Source organism: Marmota flaviventris, chromosome 16, assembly GCF_047511675.1.
Source record: "Marmota flaviventris isolate mMarFla1 chromosome 16, mMarFla1.hap1, whole genome shotgun sequence".
Lineage (NCBI taxonomy): Eukaryota > Metazoa > Chordata > Mammalia > Rodentia > Sciuridae > Marmota > Marmota flaviventris.
In genome coordinates this window covers 57,302,413-57,319,624 of record NC_092513.1, presented here as the reverse complement: position 1 = coordinate 57,319,624, position 17,212 = coordinate 57,302,413, and the positions used below count along the sequence as shown (strand labels likewise).

Here is a 17,212-nt window from a genome sequence, read left to right as displayed (position 1 = left end):
ATTTAGTTTTATGCAAACACTACACCACTGTATACATGGGACTTGAGCACCTGAGGGTTGACCTAACCATGGGTCCTGAAACCAGTCTCCAGTGATACCAGGAAACTGTAGAGGCATACAGGCACCAGTTGTACTTTACATCTTTTTCTTTCCGATTTGAAACACATGTGACATTTTCCTTCCGACTAGTGAATTTTCAATCTTGGGTTTGAATGCTGAACAACAATTCAGACCAATTAAGTCAGCATTTAGAAATGAAGAACCACTGCCTCTATAACAGCAAATAATTAAAAACTCGCAGCCATAAATAAATGCTCAAGGTTAAACAGGAGCTTCCCAAGCCCAGGACATTTATTAAAATAAAAAGAGCAAACTGTTGTCTCTCAACTTGTCAGTAAAATTTTGGCAAAAGCTAAGATGACTCCATGAAGACCAAGAATTATACTTCACGCTGTGATCTCTCAGAAAACATTAACATCGATATCTATCTATCTATCTATATATGTGTATTTTTTTTAAAACTTACTGTTTTTTCAAGAAACATTAAGAGTTCTAGCAATAAATCAGAGATTAAATGAAGAGCTTCACTTTTCAAAGGTGGTTAAGGCTTTGTGTAAAACATCAATAAAAGATGTCTATCTCATCACTGGTCCAGATTGTCAATCTGGAGAGCACTTAGTACAAAACGGCACTAACAGAGAAAAATATTCTCAATCCCAACATCAAGAATTTAAAATACCTGAGAAGTAGGATAAGAAGAAAAGTTGAATCACACACTGCAGAAAGCTTTTAAAGCAGTGATTATAAAACTTTTATAAAGAGGGAAAAAACTAAAGAGGAATTTGAAACATACAATTTCAGCTGTCTGCATACAGTCCTCTTTCCTGGTAGGCAAGTCCCTAACAGGGACAGGATGTGAATAAACAGTGACATCAGGGAGAAGGGGGAGGCACTCTGGGCAGAGGCCCTCTCCCCCAATGTATTCAACCTGGCAACCTTTTGCAGGCTAACCTTGGGAGGCCCATTCTCCCATTTCCTCAAGGAAAGGAGAAACAAAACAATCATTTATGTAAATTACAATGATTAAAAGGGATAAGGTATTTTAAAATAATAGTGTCACACAAATGTATTACATCACAATCATTATGTCCCAGCAGAAAGGAGAAGTAGGATAGGAGGTAGAGAGATGATCCTTACAGAAAAACGTCAGCACAAGATCTGGAAGCTGACATGGCAAGAAATGGATGTAGAGAGAAGTGTTTAAATCTGAAGGTTATGAAGCTAGCTCTGTGGCTCTGAGGCAGAGCGCTTGCCTAGCATGTTTGAGGCACTGGGTTCCATGCTTAGCACCCTGTAAAAATAAATAAAATAAAGGAATTCTTTACATCTACATCTACAAAAAAAAAAATTAAAAAAAAACGTGAAAGTTCATCTTAGTAGCCAACTCAAAATTTAAATAAAAATAAATAAATGGATTGGAGGTGTGGCTCAGTGTAAGGGACTGTGCTGACCATGAACAAGGCTCCAGTACCATGAAAACAGACAAATAAAAGTAAAAGTCCCACAAAAAACAAACCAAGGAAAGAAAAGGGGGGGAGGGGTTCAGTCAAGATGAGAAATGAGCACACCACAGATTAATGCTTAAAAGGGAAAAACAAATTTTTAAAAAACATGTAATTGGAAGGCACTGGGTAGAGGAAACCCCTCATAAAACCTAGAACTTAAGAAGGGGGTAACATTCTGATAGAAGGGAACCAGTCATTTTAATCTATTCATTCTGCCAGAATTCCTAAGACCTGGCATAGACACGTAAAAACTACTTGCAAGGCAAAATATGAGAGATGGAACTTGAGAAATTGTAAACAAAGTCACACAAATTATGTTAATATATATGTGTGTGTTTGTGTGTGTGTGCATACACACATACACACATATAAGTTATATGTATTTTACATGTTTGAAAGCAAAATATATGTCATTAATTTCTATGTTTGGGGAAATTGCTAGAAAATTAAAATTACAAAAGCCTAAAAACTCTTTTTGTATGCACGTGCTTGTGAGTATGGGTGCTGGTGTACGCACATGCTTGTGTATAAGTTTGTGTAAGATTCTCTAGATTTTGCTCAGGAGGATAAATCAGAGAAAGTGCTGTATTTTGAACATCTTCACAGTGTTCTGAAACAATTTGACAATATGATCTTCCAAATGAGACAACTAAGCAAAAGCAAAGGGGGGAAACAGAAATTCATAAAGGATGTGTGAAAAGAAAAAATACCTAGTTTATGCAGAACACCTAAAAACCTGGCCACTTATTGATAAAGACGAAAGTCCTGAAACAAGTGTCCAGACACAGGCTTTTTCACTGATTCCTCCCTCCAGGGCAGGAAAAATTGTGGTTACTATACCTGCAACCAGAGCTTGTCACCAGCCACGGTCCTGCCAATGGCACTGCACTGGAAGGTGGCAAACTGGCCAGCATTCACTTCTACATTCTGAATCCGCAGAAAATGGGGAGTTCTGGCTACATGAAAAGAAAGAAATAGATATATTAAAAGTGGAGTTCTGCAACTACTATGATCTTTTTCAATCTATCTGTAATTTGGGGCCTTTCCATTTTCTTCACCTTGGGAGAAAATAATGCTTTTGCTTACAAGAGCTTTAAAGATTTCACTGTAATTGTGCAAGATAACATGGAACCTTCTGGGTGTATGCTTTGTAAAAGACTAAAAAAGCCAAGCAATCTGGGATAGAACCAAAAAAAGAAGATATTTTATTGTTCCTGCTGTGCAAATTATCATAGCTCAGTAGTCATCTTGTAATAACAGATCTGTATTAATAAAGATTATGCTGAAGCCTAATTGATGTTTTGAACAAAAACATATTAGATATTTATACTAGCAACATGAAAAGAACAGTAAGAAGTTAAATGATGTTGTCAAGGAAACTTTTAAACCCAAATACAGAGCTGTGCATAATATATATTTTAATACAACTAATTGGAATGCAACATTACTCATGTAATATTTTCCAGCTATCACAAATAATATCCCTATAGACACACTTTGTGAATGATTCTGTGACTGCCATAGTGTAGTAATTTCTGCTGATTCTTATTTCTAATTCAAGAAGTAACAATGATTTCAAATGCTAAACAACATTGTTTCATGATGTACATTGTGCCTATGGAACAGCTGTTTAAATACAGGGCAATTTTATTTGACCTGGGAAGCACAGGCCAATTCTGCATCACACTGAAAACAAGTGTCCGGGAGCTAGAATGATAGATGTTGTGCAACTCCTTTTAGGAAAACATTCTCTCATCACAACAATTAGTAGAGTAAAAGAGTAGCAAGTCAGGTAGAGGGAAAGAAAAGGAGTACAACAAGACGTCATGATTTTCTGGAGGAAGTAGGGATACAACTCAATAAAAACTAGTATAAAGGCAACCCTTGTTGGGTTCCCTTTCACCTTGAAGAAGCTCTGTATCTTTTCTTCTCACTTGAATAAATCCTACTCTTTTATGCTCAAAAGCAAAACAACAACAACAACACACACACACACACACAAAAACAACTAGTATAAATACCTTAGTCTTCATTGCTAATGGTCTTCAGGCCATATCCTAATACTTTCAAGGAACTGTGCCCTATTATTGGTATCCAATGATTATAAACTCACACTTAGGTTAGCCTGAGAAGAACATAATTAGGAATGGAAGTGGGTTGCAACCAAAGAACAAGTAAAAAAAATTCATTTTAATGTCAATGACGTACAGTAAAATCCCATTACTAATTTGGAGGCCACTAATAATTTAATGTATTCCTGATATTTAGCATTCAAAATGTTCTGCATAGCTTCTGACAAAACTATGGTCTCTATCTTTTTTTTTTTCAGAGAGAGAAGAGAGAGAGAGAATTTTTTAATATTTATTTTTCAGTTTTCGGCAGACACAATATTTTTATTTTATTTTATATGGTGCTGAGTATCGAACCCAGCACCCCGCGCATGCCAGGTGTTACCACTTGAGCCACATCCCTAGCCCGGGTCTCTTTTTTTCTTAATGTTAATATATAATGCTAAACTCTATAAACTATTTCACTGATTCAATTCTCATCATTTCTAAGAAACTAGAAAACACATTGATTTTAGAAAATGTAGGAAAATAACATTTGTTAAATACATACATGCCACATATCTTTCCACTAAATACTTACAAATGTTCTGGGGGTGGGAGGTGTTTTCTCCATTTCATGGGTGAGAGGACTGGTGGGAACGTGGATAAAGAGTGTTAGAAGGAGAATGCAAAAGGTTGGCCAGTTCAAAGCCCACGTATAGGCCACTAAGCCAGGCCTCTCTAGGTCTTCTTATCACCTCTGCCTTCCCTATTGATCTTCTGCTCACTGGGGGTACCTCCTCTGTTGTAATTTTAACTTCTTCCAAGATGACTCCTCAGTGCTATTTCTTCATTGAGGCTTCTATGAATTCTCTCATTTTGATGTTCATCATTCTCCTATCACAATAGCAAGGGCACTCCTTGTAACAGCGCCTGATATTAATGCCTCACATAGAACTGATACTACTTGGCATCATTAAATTTAATCTATTTTAAAGTTATTAACTTAAAATTAATAAAAATGTGAACACATAACCTTAAGGACTATTCAGTTGAGATTTTAACTTCTGCAGCAGAATCACACTACTCTACCTTACTACCCCACCTCTGACACAAACTTTTACTCTATAAAAAACTTTACTGGACAAAGACCCACAATCATTTTAGACATCCCTGAAGCTCATAAAGATCTGGAAAAAATTCTGCAATTTGACTAAATTAAAAGGACTGCATTGGAAGTCAAAAGGCTGTTTTCTTATCAAGAAAATCTAAGCAAAAGTGAATACTGCTCCTCTTCTAATTAAACATAAATATATACAGGTTGAACACCCTGATTTGAAAATCTGAATATTTCTGACAGCAGACATGACACCACAGGTAAAGAATTGTACACCTCATGTGATCATATTTCACAACATATGCATGCTAAAAAATTTATTGTACAAAAATTACTTTCAGACTATATGTATAAGATTTATTATAAGACATAAATGAATCCCATGTTCAGGCTTGCATCTGATTCCCAAGAGATCTCATTATAAATATGAAAATATTCCAAAATCTAAAAAAATCCATAAGTCCAAGTATTTTGGATAAGGGATACTCAACAAATTCAACTATTTCAGTACATGGGTCATTAATATGAAATTTGCTCAAATTTTCATAAAATTAATCTAAGCATACCATCCTAGCCATGTGGACATCAACCTACATGATGATCCTTAGAAAAAAAGAAAAATGATGGCAGTGAAACTCCTCTATTTGTCAGTGTATTTGTACACCAACAGATTTTTAACACTTTTATGTAAATTGTGCATGTCTGGTCCCAGCAGATAAGGTACCCTGCAATCACACAAAGAGTAGTACATACTCCTGAGGGACTGCTAGATCCACTTCCTGTCAAGTAGGGGACTGACAGATCTACTTCCTGAGGAACTGTCAGGTGCACTTCCTGTGAGCTGAGAGACTGCTAGACCCACTTCCTGAGAAACTGTTGAATGCCCTTCTTGTAGGATGAGGGACTGCTAGGTCTACTTTCTATTGACTGAAGGATTGCTAGAACACTTCCTGAGGAATTGTTAGATGCACTTTCTGTAGGTCGATGGATTGCTAGGTCCACTTCCTGTTGATTGAGGAACTTCCAGATCCACTTCCTAAGGAACTATCAGATGTACTTCCTGTAGGCTGAGGACCTGCTAGGTCCACTTCCTGTTGATTGAGGGACTGCTAGATCCACTTCCTAAGGAACTGTCAGATGCACTTCCTGTCAGCTGAGGGACTATTAGATCTACTTTCTGTCTACAATTCCAGGAATCAGAAGTCCCCATAACAAGTACCCCAAATCACTCATCTTCTCAGGCAGAAGGCTTCTGCCCCCAACCGGCTAAGAAAACAGCTGTCCTCAGATCACCAAAAACTGAAAACTGGCCTCATATGCCTTCTATCCTTCCTCTTCCAAATTCACCTCCCAATAAGAATAGATGCTTCTAGCCATACAGATCCTTTAAAAAAAACTTCCAAAAACACTTTGAACATTTTCCTTTCAAAGTCAATTTTCTGTGGCCTTTTCCCTTTTCATCCTTCTTACTAAGTCTCCCCTAATGTTGAAGACCTTAGATTAGGACTTGGCCATTTCACTTTTCAGAGAACAAAACCTCCTAGTAGCTGTCTTATGCCACCATAAAGTCAACAACCCACAACTTTCTTCCTAAAATCAAAAGAAACAACAAAAACAAAAATCTTATTTCTGAGGTGCTTAGACATAGAGAATCTATAAAAGCCTACACTGGACTATCCTCCAGCCAGCCATGAGGTGGGTCATTGACCCTAAGGAAGGAGATGCTTCCATCAACAATCTACCTCCAGATAGGGTCCTGCAGCCCCTTCAAAGTCAACCTTGACATCCTGCTACATTACTGGAAGGGAAGCATGCACATCAAGGGAAGCAGTAGAAAGCTGACAAGCTCAGTGTGACAGAGGATGATAAATACAATGGGGAATAGTTGTCACATGAAAAACTGGGTGTTCTTGTTTGGGTTTTTGTTTGTTTTTTAAAGAAGATATTTCAGTGTCATGAAGGGTAAACAGGCACATGGGAAGAATACAAGCAGTGGAGAATGATAACTGGCTTTAAGTTTATGAGAAAGACCAACATGAAATAACATGCAGGTGTGTATTTCTAAAGGTGAACACAGTTTTAAACACTTAGAGACTATTGTATGAGCTGGCCAGTGAGATAGCCATTGACTAGAGAAAGAAGTCATAGTTGCAGGGCAGAAATGTGGATGGCCTGAACACCCCATTTTTAGCTGGCATCCTACTAAACATGGCCACTGTCACAGGGTTCATCCAAGTAAAGATAAAGAATCTCAACTTAAAAAGTCCCACATTGTCTTTTTCCCAATTGCCTTTGTGTATTCTGCCTCTGGCAATAGGAGTGCCTGCTGTCTTCCCTCTGGGCTATCTACAGATATGGGGCTGTATCTTGAGCACCTCTGGGGTCACCTCTTGCAGGGATGGGTAAGCCCCAGAAAGACCTATGGTTTAAGACCTTTGAATGGGTACACTCTGTGTAGCTGGGTTAGAATCCCAGGCTTCTTAATGTGTCAAGGATTTCTTGGACTGGGAGTTCCTAGTCTAGGCTTTGATTTCCAGGACTCTATACTCTGCTTGCTTGATCATGTTATTCTCAGGGGAACCCTCAGTTGACTAAGCAACCCCCCTTCCTTTAAATACCTGCTTACTGTATGCCCCTTCGTTATACACCAGCTCCAGCATACTTAGAACTTTAGAAATTTAGAACTTTGGTACTTAGATAAGATAACTAAAATCTTCCAAGCTGTATCCCCTAGTCTTCTCTCTCCTCATCCAGCCCTTCAACACTCTACTGGTCATCACAGTCTCCCTTGTTCCACTTTAGGGGTTCTTAAGGGACTCAGGAACCCAAACAGCAACCAACTGAAGCTGGAAAAAACTCTAATGGAAAATAAAATGTAGTCCACAGCCTCGATGAAATTACATGTCAGGATAAGAGAAAATCACAAAAGTATCCTCCACAAAAATTGGTAAAAGCTTTGGCCCTCATATTGAGCAAGTAACAATTTATTTCATCTGCCAGAAGCACAATTTAGATAAAAATATAAGTGAGGCAAGACAAGAAGCAACTGTGTTAATGCCCGACTTATGGCTAAAATTTTAGAATAAAAGCTGCAGAACTCTATTTGCATCTGTGTGCACGTAAGGCACATAAATACCTATGAATATTATGTGTATGTGATATTTTCCTACTTCTGGGTGATGTGACTATTTTTTTTTTTTTTAAATTTTGGTGCAGTACTGAGGATCAAACCCAGGTCCCAAATCTTTGGTTGACTAGTTTAATACTGTTGGTTTAATTAAAAGAAACATCCATCTTCTGAATTATCAGCAACTTAAATTTACTAGTTAAATAAGCTAAAGCTATATTTACAAGACTTTATGATTATAAAACCAATGAACTTGATTTTAATCAAATTAAGTCATTCTGCTGAGAACCTTTATTTCAACAATCATTCCCTAAAAATATTTCTGAAAATTATTTTGTTAACTTTCAACGTGAAAGTAAAGCCAAAGATAATCATTAAGTATCTTGTTTATTTTTAAGTAAAATACTGAAGTATTTACAATTTTTTAAATATATTTTTGGCTTCTTATCCTTGCAAAAAGACTAAATATATTTGGCCCTATATAATAAGCATGTTCTTTGGCCACATTAAACTTTGTTTTTTTTAAACTATGAACAAGCATGTAGCTTCAAGGGGATGTGAAGATATATTCATAAAATTATATGTGAAGTAGATTCATAAAATTTCCTCATATTCACAGAATGCTGGAATATGAAAATGTTTCACAGTTGTCTCCTTTCTCATTTGCTTTGTAAAATAAAGGTTGCTAATGGGTTGTTTTGTTGTGGTGTTTGGACAGGCTGGCCTGGAACTTTCAATCCTCCTGCCTCAGTCTCCCGAGAATTCAGGATCGCAGGCATTGTGGACACCACAGATTACTAATGGTAAAATTATAATCAATGTATGTAAGTAAAAGTACTAGAAAAATAAAGAGCAATGGGAAACAGTTTTGAATGAAAAATATACACAGAATGAAGGACATGCTTTGTTAAAGGAAAACAAATAATTATGTCAGAAAATAGAATTTTGATTTTTTTAAAGGTTAGGTGAGAAGAGACCAGGAATAGGAAAAACCCAAATGGATACAGAAATTTACAACAGGTGTAGGGAAAAGTGATCATATATTATATGGTCCCGCTGGCTGAAATCTGAGTGAACTATAATCTTGCCAGTACATGGATGTAAAATGAATGTGATTCCCTCTCTTCTTTTCCTTTTTTTTGGGGGGGTGGGGGGTGGGGAGGGGGGTACCAGGAATTGAACTCAGGGACACTTGACCACAGAGCCACATCCCCAGTCCTATTTTGTATTTTATTTAGAGATAGGGTCTCACTGTGCTGCTTAGTACCTTGCCATTGCTGAGGCTGGCTTTGAACTCTAGATATTCCTGTCTCAGTCTCCCAAGCCGCTGGGATTATAGGCAGCACCACTGACCATCGCTTTTGTCTCTTGGATTATTGGTCTGTTGTCAGTAAAAAATTGAAAAGAGTTTCCTTTACCTTTTTAGTGATAACCAAGAAAAGAGATTCTTTGTCTTGGTCAAATAAACTTCTTGTGTTGTCTTTACTGGAACATTTAAGGGAACCAAATTTTCTCAATATTAAAAGGGCTAAGTTTTTTAAAAAAATTTTTTTAGTTGTAGTTGGATACAATATCTGTATTTAATTTTTTAATCTATGTGGTGCTGAGGATCAAACCCAGCACCCTGCATGTGCTAGGTGAGCACTCTACCGCTGAGCCACAACTCCAGCCTCAGGGCTAAGGGTTTTTGATTCTCTCAATCAAGTTACCTCTCACATTTGAAAGTCTTATATATTGCCACTTTGGTTAAATATATAACAACTATGCACTGTTTCCTAGAGACCCAAGATCCTATTTCATCAACAATTCAAAGTTCTTTTTTATATTTTTGACAACTTCTGATATTTGTACTTCCTAAAATCAAATATGAAATAAAATATTGATCTTAAACTGATTTGGAAATTCCTCAGAGGATCCCTGAGAAATCTTAAAAGGTTTGTTCTTCCACCTTACAAAAAGAGAAGATGAAAATAACAATGACAATTAGGTATATTTGATATGTTGACTTGCATGAGAAGCATTATCAAATAAGAAAAGTTTAATCTCCTCCCTTGGGTTATATTTTCATGGGTTAATGTCATTAATGTAAATATTTCAGGAGTTATGTAAATGCCTAGAAATCACCCAATATTCTTGCTATACGTATGTTCTCATTCTGCCCTGGCTGATAACAGACAACAATGGTATAAAGTTATTATTCATAATTCTAATTATTATATAAAAGGTTTTAAGTCAATGAAACTTGTTTATAATACTATTATTTTAAAAATACTACTAATAATGCACTATTTGTATAATACTATCATTAGATCTTTAACCATGTCCCTTTAAGTCTTTTATCATTCATAGATATTAATTGTCTTACAGTGATGTGATCCTGTTTTAGCAAATACGTGCAAGATACCAAGACAGAGAACTTCATCCTAAAATAAAAAACAAATTGCAGTTTTTCTGAGATCCATGAAGACGACTCGGCCAGGTGCTCTGGAGTACCAGCTTTGTTGGCACTGATGATTTCATGATAGTCACTGAACTGAATAAGGATTTCCAGAACTCTAGTTGAGAAGCTGGTGTGTTCATGAAACTGTTTACCCAAAATCAAACAGAACCAGAATTAACTGAATGGGACTGAATAAACTAATGGATGATGATGACAGTTTTTATGCTCTTTTTGTTTTAAACATTGCTATTCCATTAATGTTCTATTTCTGGAAGTCAAGGAACACTTTTCTCTTTTTATCTTAAGTAACCTATAACTCCTAATTGGTACGATTATTAATGTGTAAGCAGAAATGAAATATCTTTTCTTCCCTGCCTAAAACCTTCAAAATTTCAGAAACTAATATTGAATATTCTTAGATTTTGGGTCCATATAATTATTTACCTAGGTTCAATGAGAATCAGTCCTCTTTATAGTAAGACACATTGAAAACATTGCTTACATAATCAGTACTTTAGAATGTCTTATCTGAAAATAATGTGCATAGAATCAGATGTGATGAGTTTTAGGAAACAAAGGATGATTTTATTTGACAAAGCCCTCTTGGGAAAATGAACCTCATTATAGATGAGGAAGGAAGGTCACTTCCTGGCAAGTCCAGGAAACAGGATACAGGCATTTCAAGAGAAGTTTGGTGCTAAGTCTTTCACATGGCTTCCTAGATTAGGCAAGCTTTTAAATATCCAGTCTGATCCAAACATCTTAAGTCAGCATATTATAGTGATACATGCTTACCCATGTTTATAGCAGCAAAATTCCCAATAGCCAAGTTGTACAAAAGGCCTAGGTGTCAGTCAACGTATGAATGGATAAAGAAATGTGATACACATATACGATGAAGTTTTATCTAGCCATAAAAAATGAAATTATGTCATTTGCAGGAAAATGGATGGAACTCGAATACATTATGTTAAATGAAATAAACCAGGCTCAGAAGATAAGGGTTGTATGTTTTATCTCATATAAAGAAGATAGAAAGGAAAAAGGAAAAGAAAGAGTTGGGGAGGGGAATCTTATGAAAATTGGAACAGAATGAGTAGAATAGAGGAAAGGGACCAGAGGGAGGGAGGAATGAAGGGAAAGGAAAGGTACTGGGGAATAAAATTGGCCAAATTATGTGTGTGTACAAATATGTCATAATGAATACCACTATTACACGTAATTATAATGAACCAATTTAAAAAAACTAAAACGCATACAATCTGAGATTTCTTGTAAAAAGTCCCAACGAAGCAAATTTTAAAAGGTGCCATGTGGAGAATTATCTTGCTGCATTTATATGATTTATTCAGTAGAATTTAATTGGACTTGACTTATTTTGTATGATCAGAAATGAAGTGACTGTGGTGAGAAATTTCAATGGAAAACAACTCACCACTGTGGGTTCTCAGATTCCAGTACTATTCATTGTCTTTGAGATATTTTTCACCTATTTTTAGACTGGTTCTTGCTATCTTGGGCATTTTGTCAGTAACATTTCCAATTTTCCTCACACCTTACTGATTTGGGATCATTGACAAATAAAACTTTCATTTTTCCAAAGCCCTGTGAGCAGAAGCTGGACAACTCAACAGAACTTCAAAGGATCCATCATTAGAACAGGATGTACAACTAGAAAATTCACTGGAACACCTGTTTCCTCCACGCTGTGCTCCAGGAGAGAATCATGACTAGGACACTGCACTTGCCACCATCACCAAAGATCCTTCAAACCCAGCAACTGGCAGTTGCCCTCTGCACTCAGGAAATGTCCAGTCTGCTCCAAACATTAACCTTTACTTTTGTTTCCTCCTTCTAGTATAAATTCTTCTCTCTTTTTTATAGGTCTATTTCCTTGCTATTTTTAATTCTAATGGCTCTCCACAGCAATAACCTAGCTGCTGTTGCTACTTTTTATTTGGTGAAACTTCCAGAAAAATTTCAGACATAGAAAATGTAGGAACCCACTGAGACCCCCAGAGTTGGTATAAAAGTTATTTTAAAGTTAAAACATTTGAGCTAAAGAAGATAAAGAAAGAAATCTTCTCTTGATGTCCCTTATTTGACTAAAGCAAAGCTAGCCCAAAACTACAGTGGCCACTAAGCCCCTCATAAAGTATTTCCTGCTAATTAAGCTGCCATGGAGATAGACTGCCCATTCCCATTAATATCAAATAATCCAAAAGAGCCTTCTACTCTTTCCCAGTGTATGGAAGATTCTGTTGGATTACTTGATTATAACTCTCTTTTTTGTTAAATTTAGTATATAAATATTTACCTCTAGTTATTTAGCAAGTTTGTCATTATTAGGGGCTTCTTGCCCATGCATGGGGGAAGCAACTTTGCTTTTTCTTCCATTAATGAATCTCTTTGTCAGTTGGTTTGCAGGCCCCCAAGCACTGAACCTCATAGTTAGAAGAGGAAAAGTTTTCCTTGTCACAGTATCTAAATAGGTATGTTTATGCCTCATTCCATATATGAGGATTATATGTGAAATCTAATCTCTCCTTTAGTATCCCTATGGATCATTAAAGGCTGAGCTAATCCTGCACATTCAGAATGGCACATTGCCTCACAAGGCTGCCCTCACTTATGTGCAAGACCTCTAGTTCTGTTCTCCTCTCACAGCAGGCCTCTATATAAAGTTGGGTCTCTAATACCAAGTGTTTCACTATGGACCCATCTTTCATGATAATCTATGGCTTGAACATATGTTAGGAGCTTGGTCTCTGGGGGGCAGTGTTGAGAGGGGGTATGGAATACTTAGAGGTGGGGCTTAAGGGTAGATCACTGAGGGAGCTACCCTCTGAAGTGATGAAGGTAGCTCTTGGGGGACCCCTGACTCTCAAAAAAGTGAGTTGACAAAAGAGCAAGCTTAATCCCTGAATTACTCTCTGGTTTCCCATTAGGTCATGCTATGTCTTAATCTTCCATGTGCTCCCTCTATGATGCCATTAGGCCCTTGCCACAGGACAGAGTAATGAGGCCACCTGATTTGGGGACCTTCATCTCTCAACAGTGAACTAAATAAAATTCTTTCTTTTATAAAATTGGCCTTCCTTGAGGGTTTCATTATAGTAACAACAACAAAAAGACAAAAACACTGGTCAACAGGGTGCTACACTTGGGGATGTTAGTCTGCAGTTGGTTAAGACCAGGGCAGTTCCGAGCCGGTGGTGAAGGATTGTTTAACGATTTGAATATAATTTCTGTCATACCAAAGGGGTTTTAAAATTTATCAAGTCTCCCCTAAACATCCCCTGCAAAATCCTATGTGTCCTAGGCCTTGACTTCTTACCTTGAACCCACCTGTGCATCCCTTCTACCTGTGCCCTAGTTTAACTGTGCTTCTCCCTCTCCCTGTTCCTCATCTTCCTCCTTTCCTTCTTCCTCCCTCTCGAAGTATTCCTCTTCCTCCTGTTCCTTCTCTTCTTCCTCCTTGTAATTTTTTTTTCACCATTGTAACCAAAAAACCTTACAAGAACAATTACAGGAGGAAGAGTTTATTTTGGGGCTCAAGGATTCAAAGGTCTCAGCCCATAAACAGTTAATTGCATTGTTTTGGGCCTGAGGTGAGGCAGAACATCATAGTGGAGGGGCATGGCAGAGAAAAGCAGCTCAGGACATGGTACCAGAAAGTAGAGAGAGACTAAGCTTGGCTAATCAGGGACAAAATATATGTATCCCAGAGGCACACCTCCAATGACCTACCTCCTCCAGCCACACCCTACCTGCCAACAGCTACCACCCAGTTAATCCCTGTCACTGGATTAATGCACTGATTAGGTTAAAACTGATGATGGGATCATTCCACCTCTAAACTTTCTTGCATTGTCTCACACATGAGCTTTTGTGGGTGAGTCACCTCACATCTAAACACTCCTTTTTCTTCTCTATCTCATCTCTCTAATCTCTTCCCCTTGCTAAGAATATCAAAATCCCTCTTGTTCATTATATGCAGGATAACTGAGTTCTTTTCACTTTTCTCAACCAGAAAGGCCCAGGATACTGGTAAAAAGGGAAGAGCTCTGCATGCCTGCCTACTTCTCTATAATGCAGAAATGCAAAGGTTTTCCTGCTGTTAGGAACTTTTCCTTCCCTACTACAATCATCAGAATGAGATCTGCAGCCCTTCAAAGGTTTCCATGCTATCAGAGTGACACAAAAGGAAAACCAAAACTGATTTAGTCTAGAGCATCATAAACAAGCTTACCATTGATTAAAATAAATTTCAAATGAATTTCAAATCTCAAAAACTTTAAGTTCATTCTGCATTAAGCATTTAAGGAGTTATTTTGAAAAATCAAGGGTGTTTTCCTTTTAAAAATATTATGTTTCTAAACTGTCTGAAAAATCATTTATTTTCCCCCAAATATGAAATACCCTCCTATACAATTCATGGACACTCACTTCGTGTTACATATTCCTCCTTCCCTTAAGATGAATATGTTTAAAAGGAGTTCAAAATATTTGAAATCATTTTTATTTTTTCCCTAAGAATTGTGATTTTTTTAAAAAAAAAAGGTTTTTCACATTTAGTATTTCAGTAAGAAGACTTAAAATGGAGAAATAATTGTTAATCATATGTTCATTATTTCTAAGATGTAACTTCTGAAATGTGTATGCATTGCTGCACTCAATTTTGTTTTTTTCTTAAACGGAAAGCATTCTGCAAGCTGTGGAGGACACACATGGCATTGTGTCCGAAAGCTTGGCTGGGGAGTAAAATTTAGATTCATACAGGCTCACAATGAGAGAGGGGATTCACAGAGATTATCTATTTGCATTAGGTGAAGAGGCAGATGGGAAGCCAAATCTTGAGAACAGTAGAAAATGGGGAGGGAATGGTGGGTAGATGGTGTGGATAAAGGTCAAAGAAACCCCTACTGAGCCCAAACAGAAGGCCGGCAGCACCTGGTAGAAGCTGCCCTCTTACTGCCTTGGTATAGGTAGTTATGCTACCCATGGCTGCTCCGGGAGACCTGGAAACTGGAAGGATTTCTGGTATTACACAGCACTCCCAGAACAACTCTTGCCATTGTAGAAACTATATATCCTCTAACCCCTAACTACCATTATCCTTCTGCCTTTTTCAGGAAAAAAAAAAAAAAAGAAAGAAAGAAAGAAACATGCACTTTTTTTTTTTTTTTTTTTAAATTTCACAAAATACTGTCAGCATTTTTCCTTATCAAATGTTCACTTAAAACTATTGGAAAATCTCCTGACCATGTATCACTGGTTCTGAACCAAGGGTAATATAGTTCCAAGGGGGATTTTTTTTGTTTTGTTTTGTTTTCCTATGTTTTTTCCAGGGCTGGTGATCAAACTCAGGGCCTCATGAATGTTAAGCAAATGCTCTAGCACTGAACCAACCCCCACCCCCACACTTGCCAAAGGACATATGACAATGTCTGGAGACATTTCTGTCTTGTCACAGCTGCTATGGTGATGGTGCTTCTGGCATCTAGTGGATAAGGGCTAGGGATGCTAAACATCCTAAAATGTGTAAGATAGCACCTGTAAAAAAGAAGTATCCAGCCAAAAATGTCAACAGTAGTCACAGTTGAGAAACTCTGACATACATACATGGGAACACAGGTATGGACACAATCTGTTGCTCTGAACACATGGCTTTCTTTCATTATATCTAATGCCAAGGCAAAAGTGCTCATAATTGAATACTTATGTGCAGTTTTTATTTTTCCTTTCATCAAATTTTTAGAAACTGAATTACTGAGACCAAAACCATTCACATTTTTAAAAGACTTCTGACACAATTGTCAAAACTGTTTTCCATAAAGCTTATCCCAATTTGCATGTCCAAAGCAAGGCATGAGAGTGTTCTTTTTAGTACACTTTCAATGAACTAAAGAGAATCTATGAAGCTCATGAATCACTACACTACCAATACTGTCTCCAGAGAGTTGTCTCTTAGAACACACCTTAAATTTTGAATTTGGGGGCCAAAAATAAGGTTTGTGATATTTGGGTCTTTTTTTTGTTACCCCCATACTTAATTAAGACATGATGCATGGGATGAAAGCCATCACTTTCCCATTAGAATTATTGTAGCCTACTCAAAGAGTTTTAGTGCACATACTTGCATGGGAATGTTAAGGATCTAAAACATTTTATGCCTCCACTCAAACTAACTGTATTGTGTGAGAGAACCTCCAGTGGAATCCACTGACTGGCTTTAGCCTGGGAAATACTGTTGTGGAGTTAAGAAGCAGATTGCCAGAAAAAACAATCATCTGGCTAAGATAAAAAAGCCACACCTTTAATGGAAACCAGATGAAGACATACAAACCTAGTAAGCATACCATCTTTATAAGCAAATTATCCATTTTAAATGAAAGACAATTGACAGAAATGGAAGACAGTGACTAACCCACCAGGGTAAATAAGAAAAGACACTGTGGAATTCTATTCTATTGTAAAACATTAAGATCAAACTTTTTGCTAATGATATGTATAAGTTTCTTTCAGTAAACATCAGGTTATATAATTTTCCAAAGTTTTAAGATGCATGAATTCTCCCTAAATCTATAAACCCTAGAACCATTTTCATTTGGCAAGCAGCTTAGGCAGTTCAATCACAGTATTTTATGATTTGGATCTCAGGACATTTGTGTTCAAACATCACAACTTCAGCCCTTTACTACATCTGAATACATGCAAAAGTTCCTAAATGTAAGTATTACTGGAATTTTTTAAACTTATAAAATAGGAAATTTAAAAAAAATTTAGTTGTATATGAACACAATACCTTTATTTTATTTATTTATTTTATGTGATGCTGAGAATTGAACCCAGGGCCTCGAATGTGCAAGGCAAGTGCTCCACCACTGAGCTACACCTCCAGCCCGAAATAGG

At 37.0% G+C, this 17,212-nt stretch overlaps 1 protein-coding gene across 4 annotated transcripts in view; it reads right to left on the bottom strand.

Moving 5' to 3' along the window:
* Positions 1 to 17,212, bottom strand: part of Ptprm (protein tyrosine phosphatase receptor type M) — an 828,844-nt gene that overhangs the window by 503,514 nt on the left and 308,118 nt on the right. For all 4 annotated transcript variants that reach the window (XM_071602455.1, XM_071602456.1, XM_071602457.1 and 1 more), the window contains exon 5: positions 2,406 to 2,521. In XM_071602455.1, coding sequence (XP_071458556.1) covers positions 2,406 to 2,521 — 116 coding nt within the window. The remainder of the gene's footprint in view (positions 1 to 2,405; positions 2,522 to 17,212) is intronic.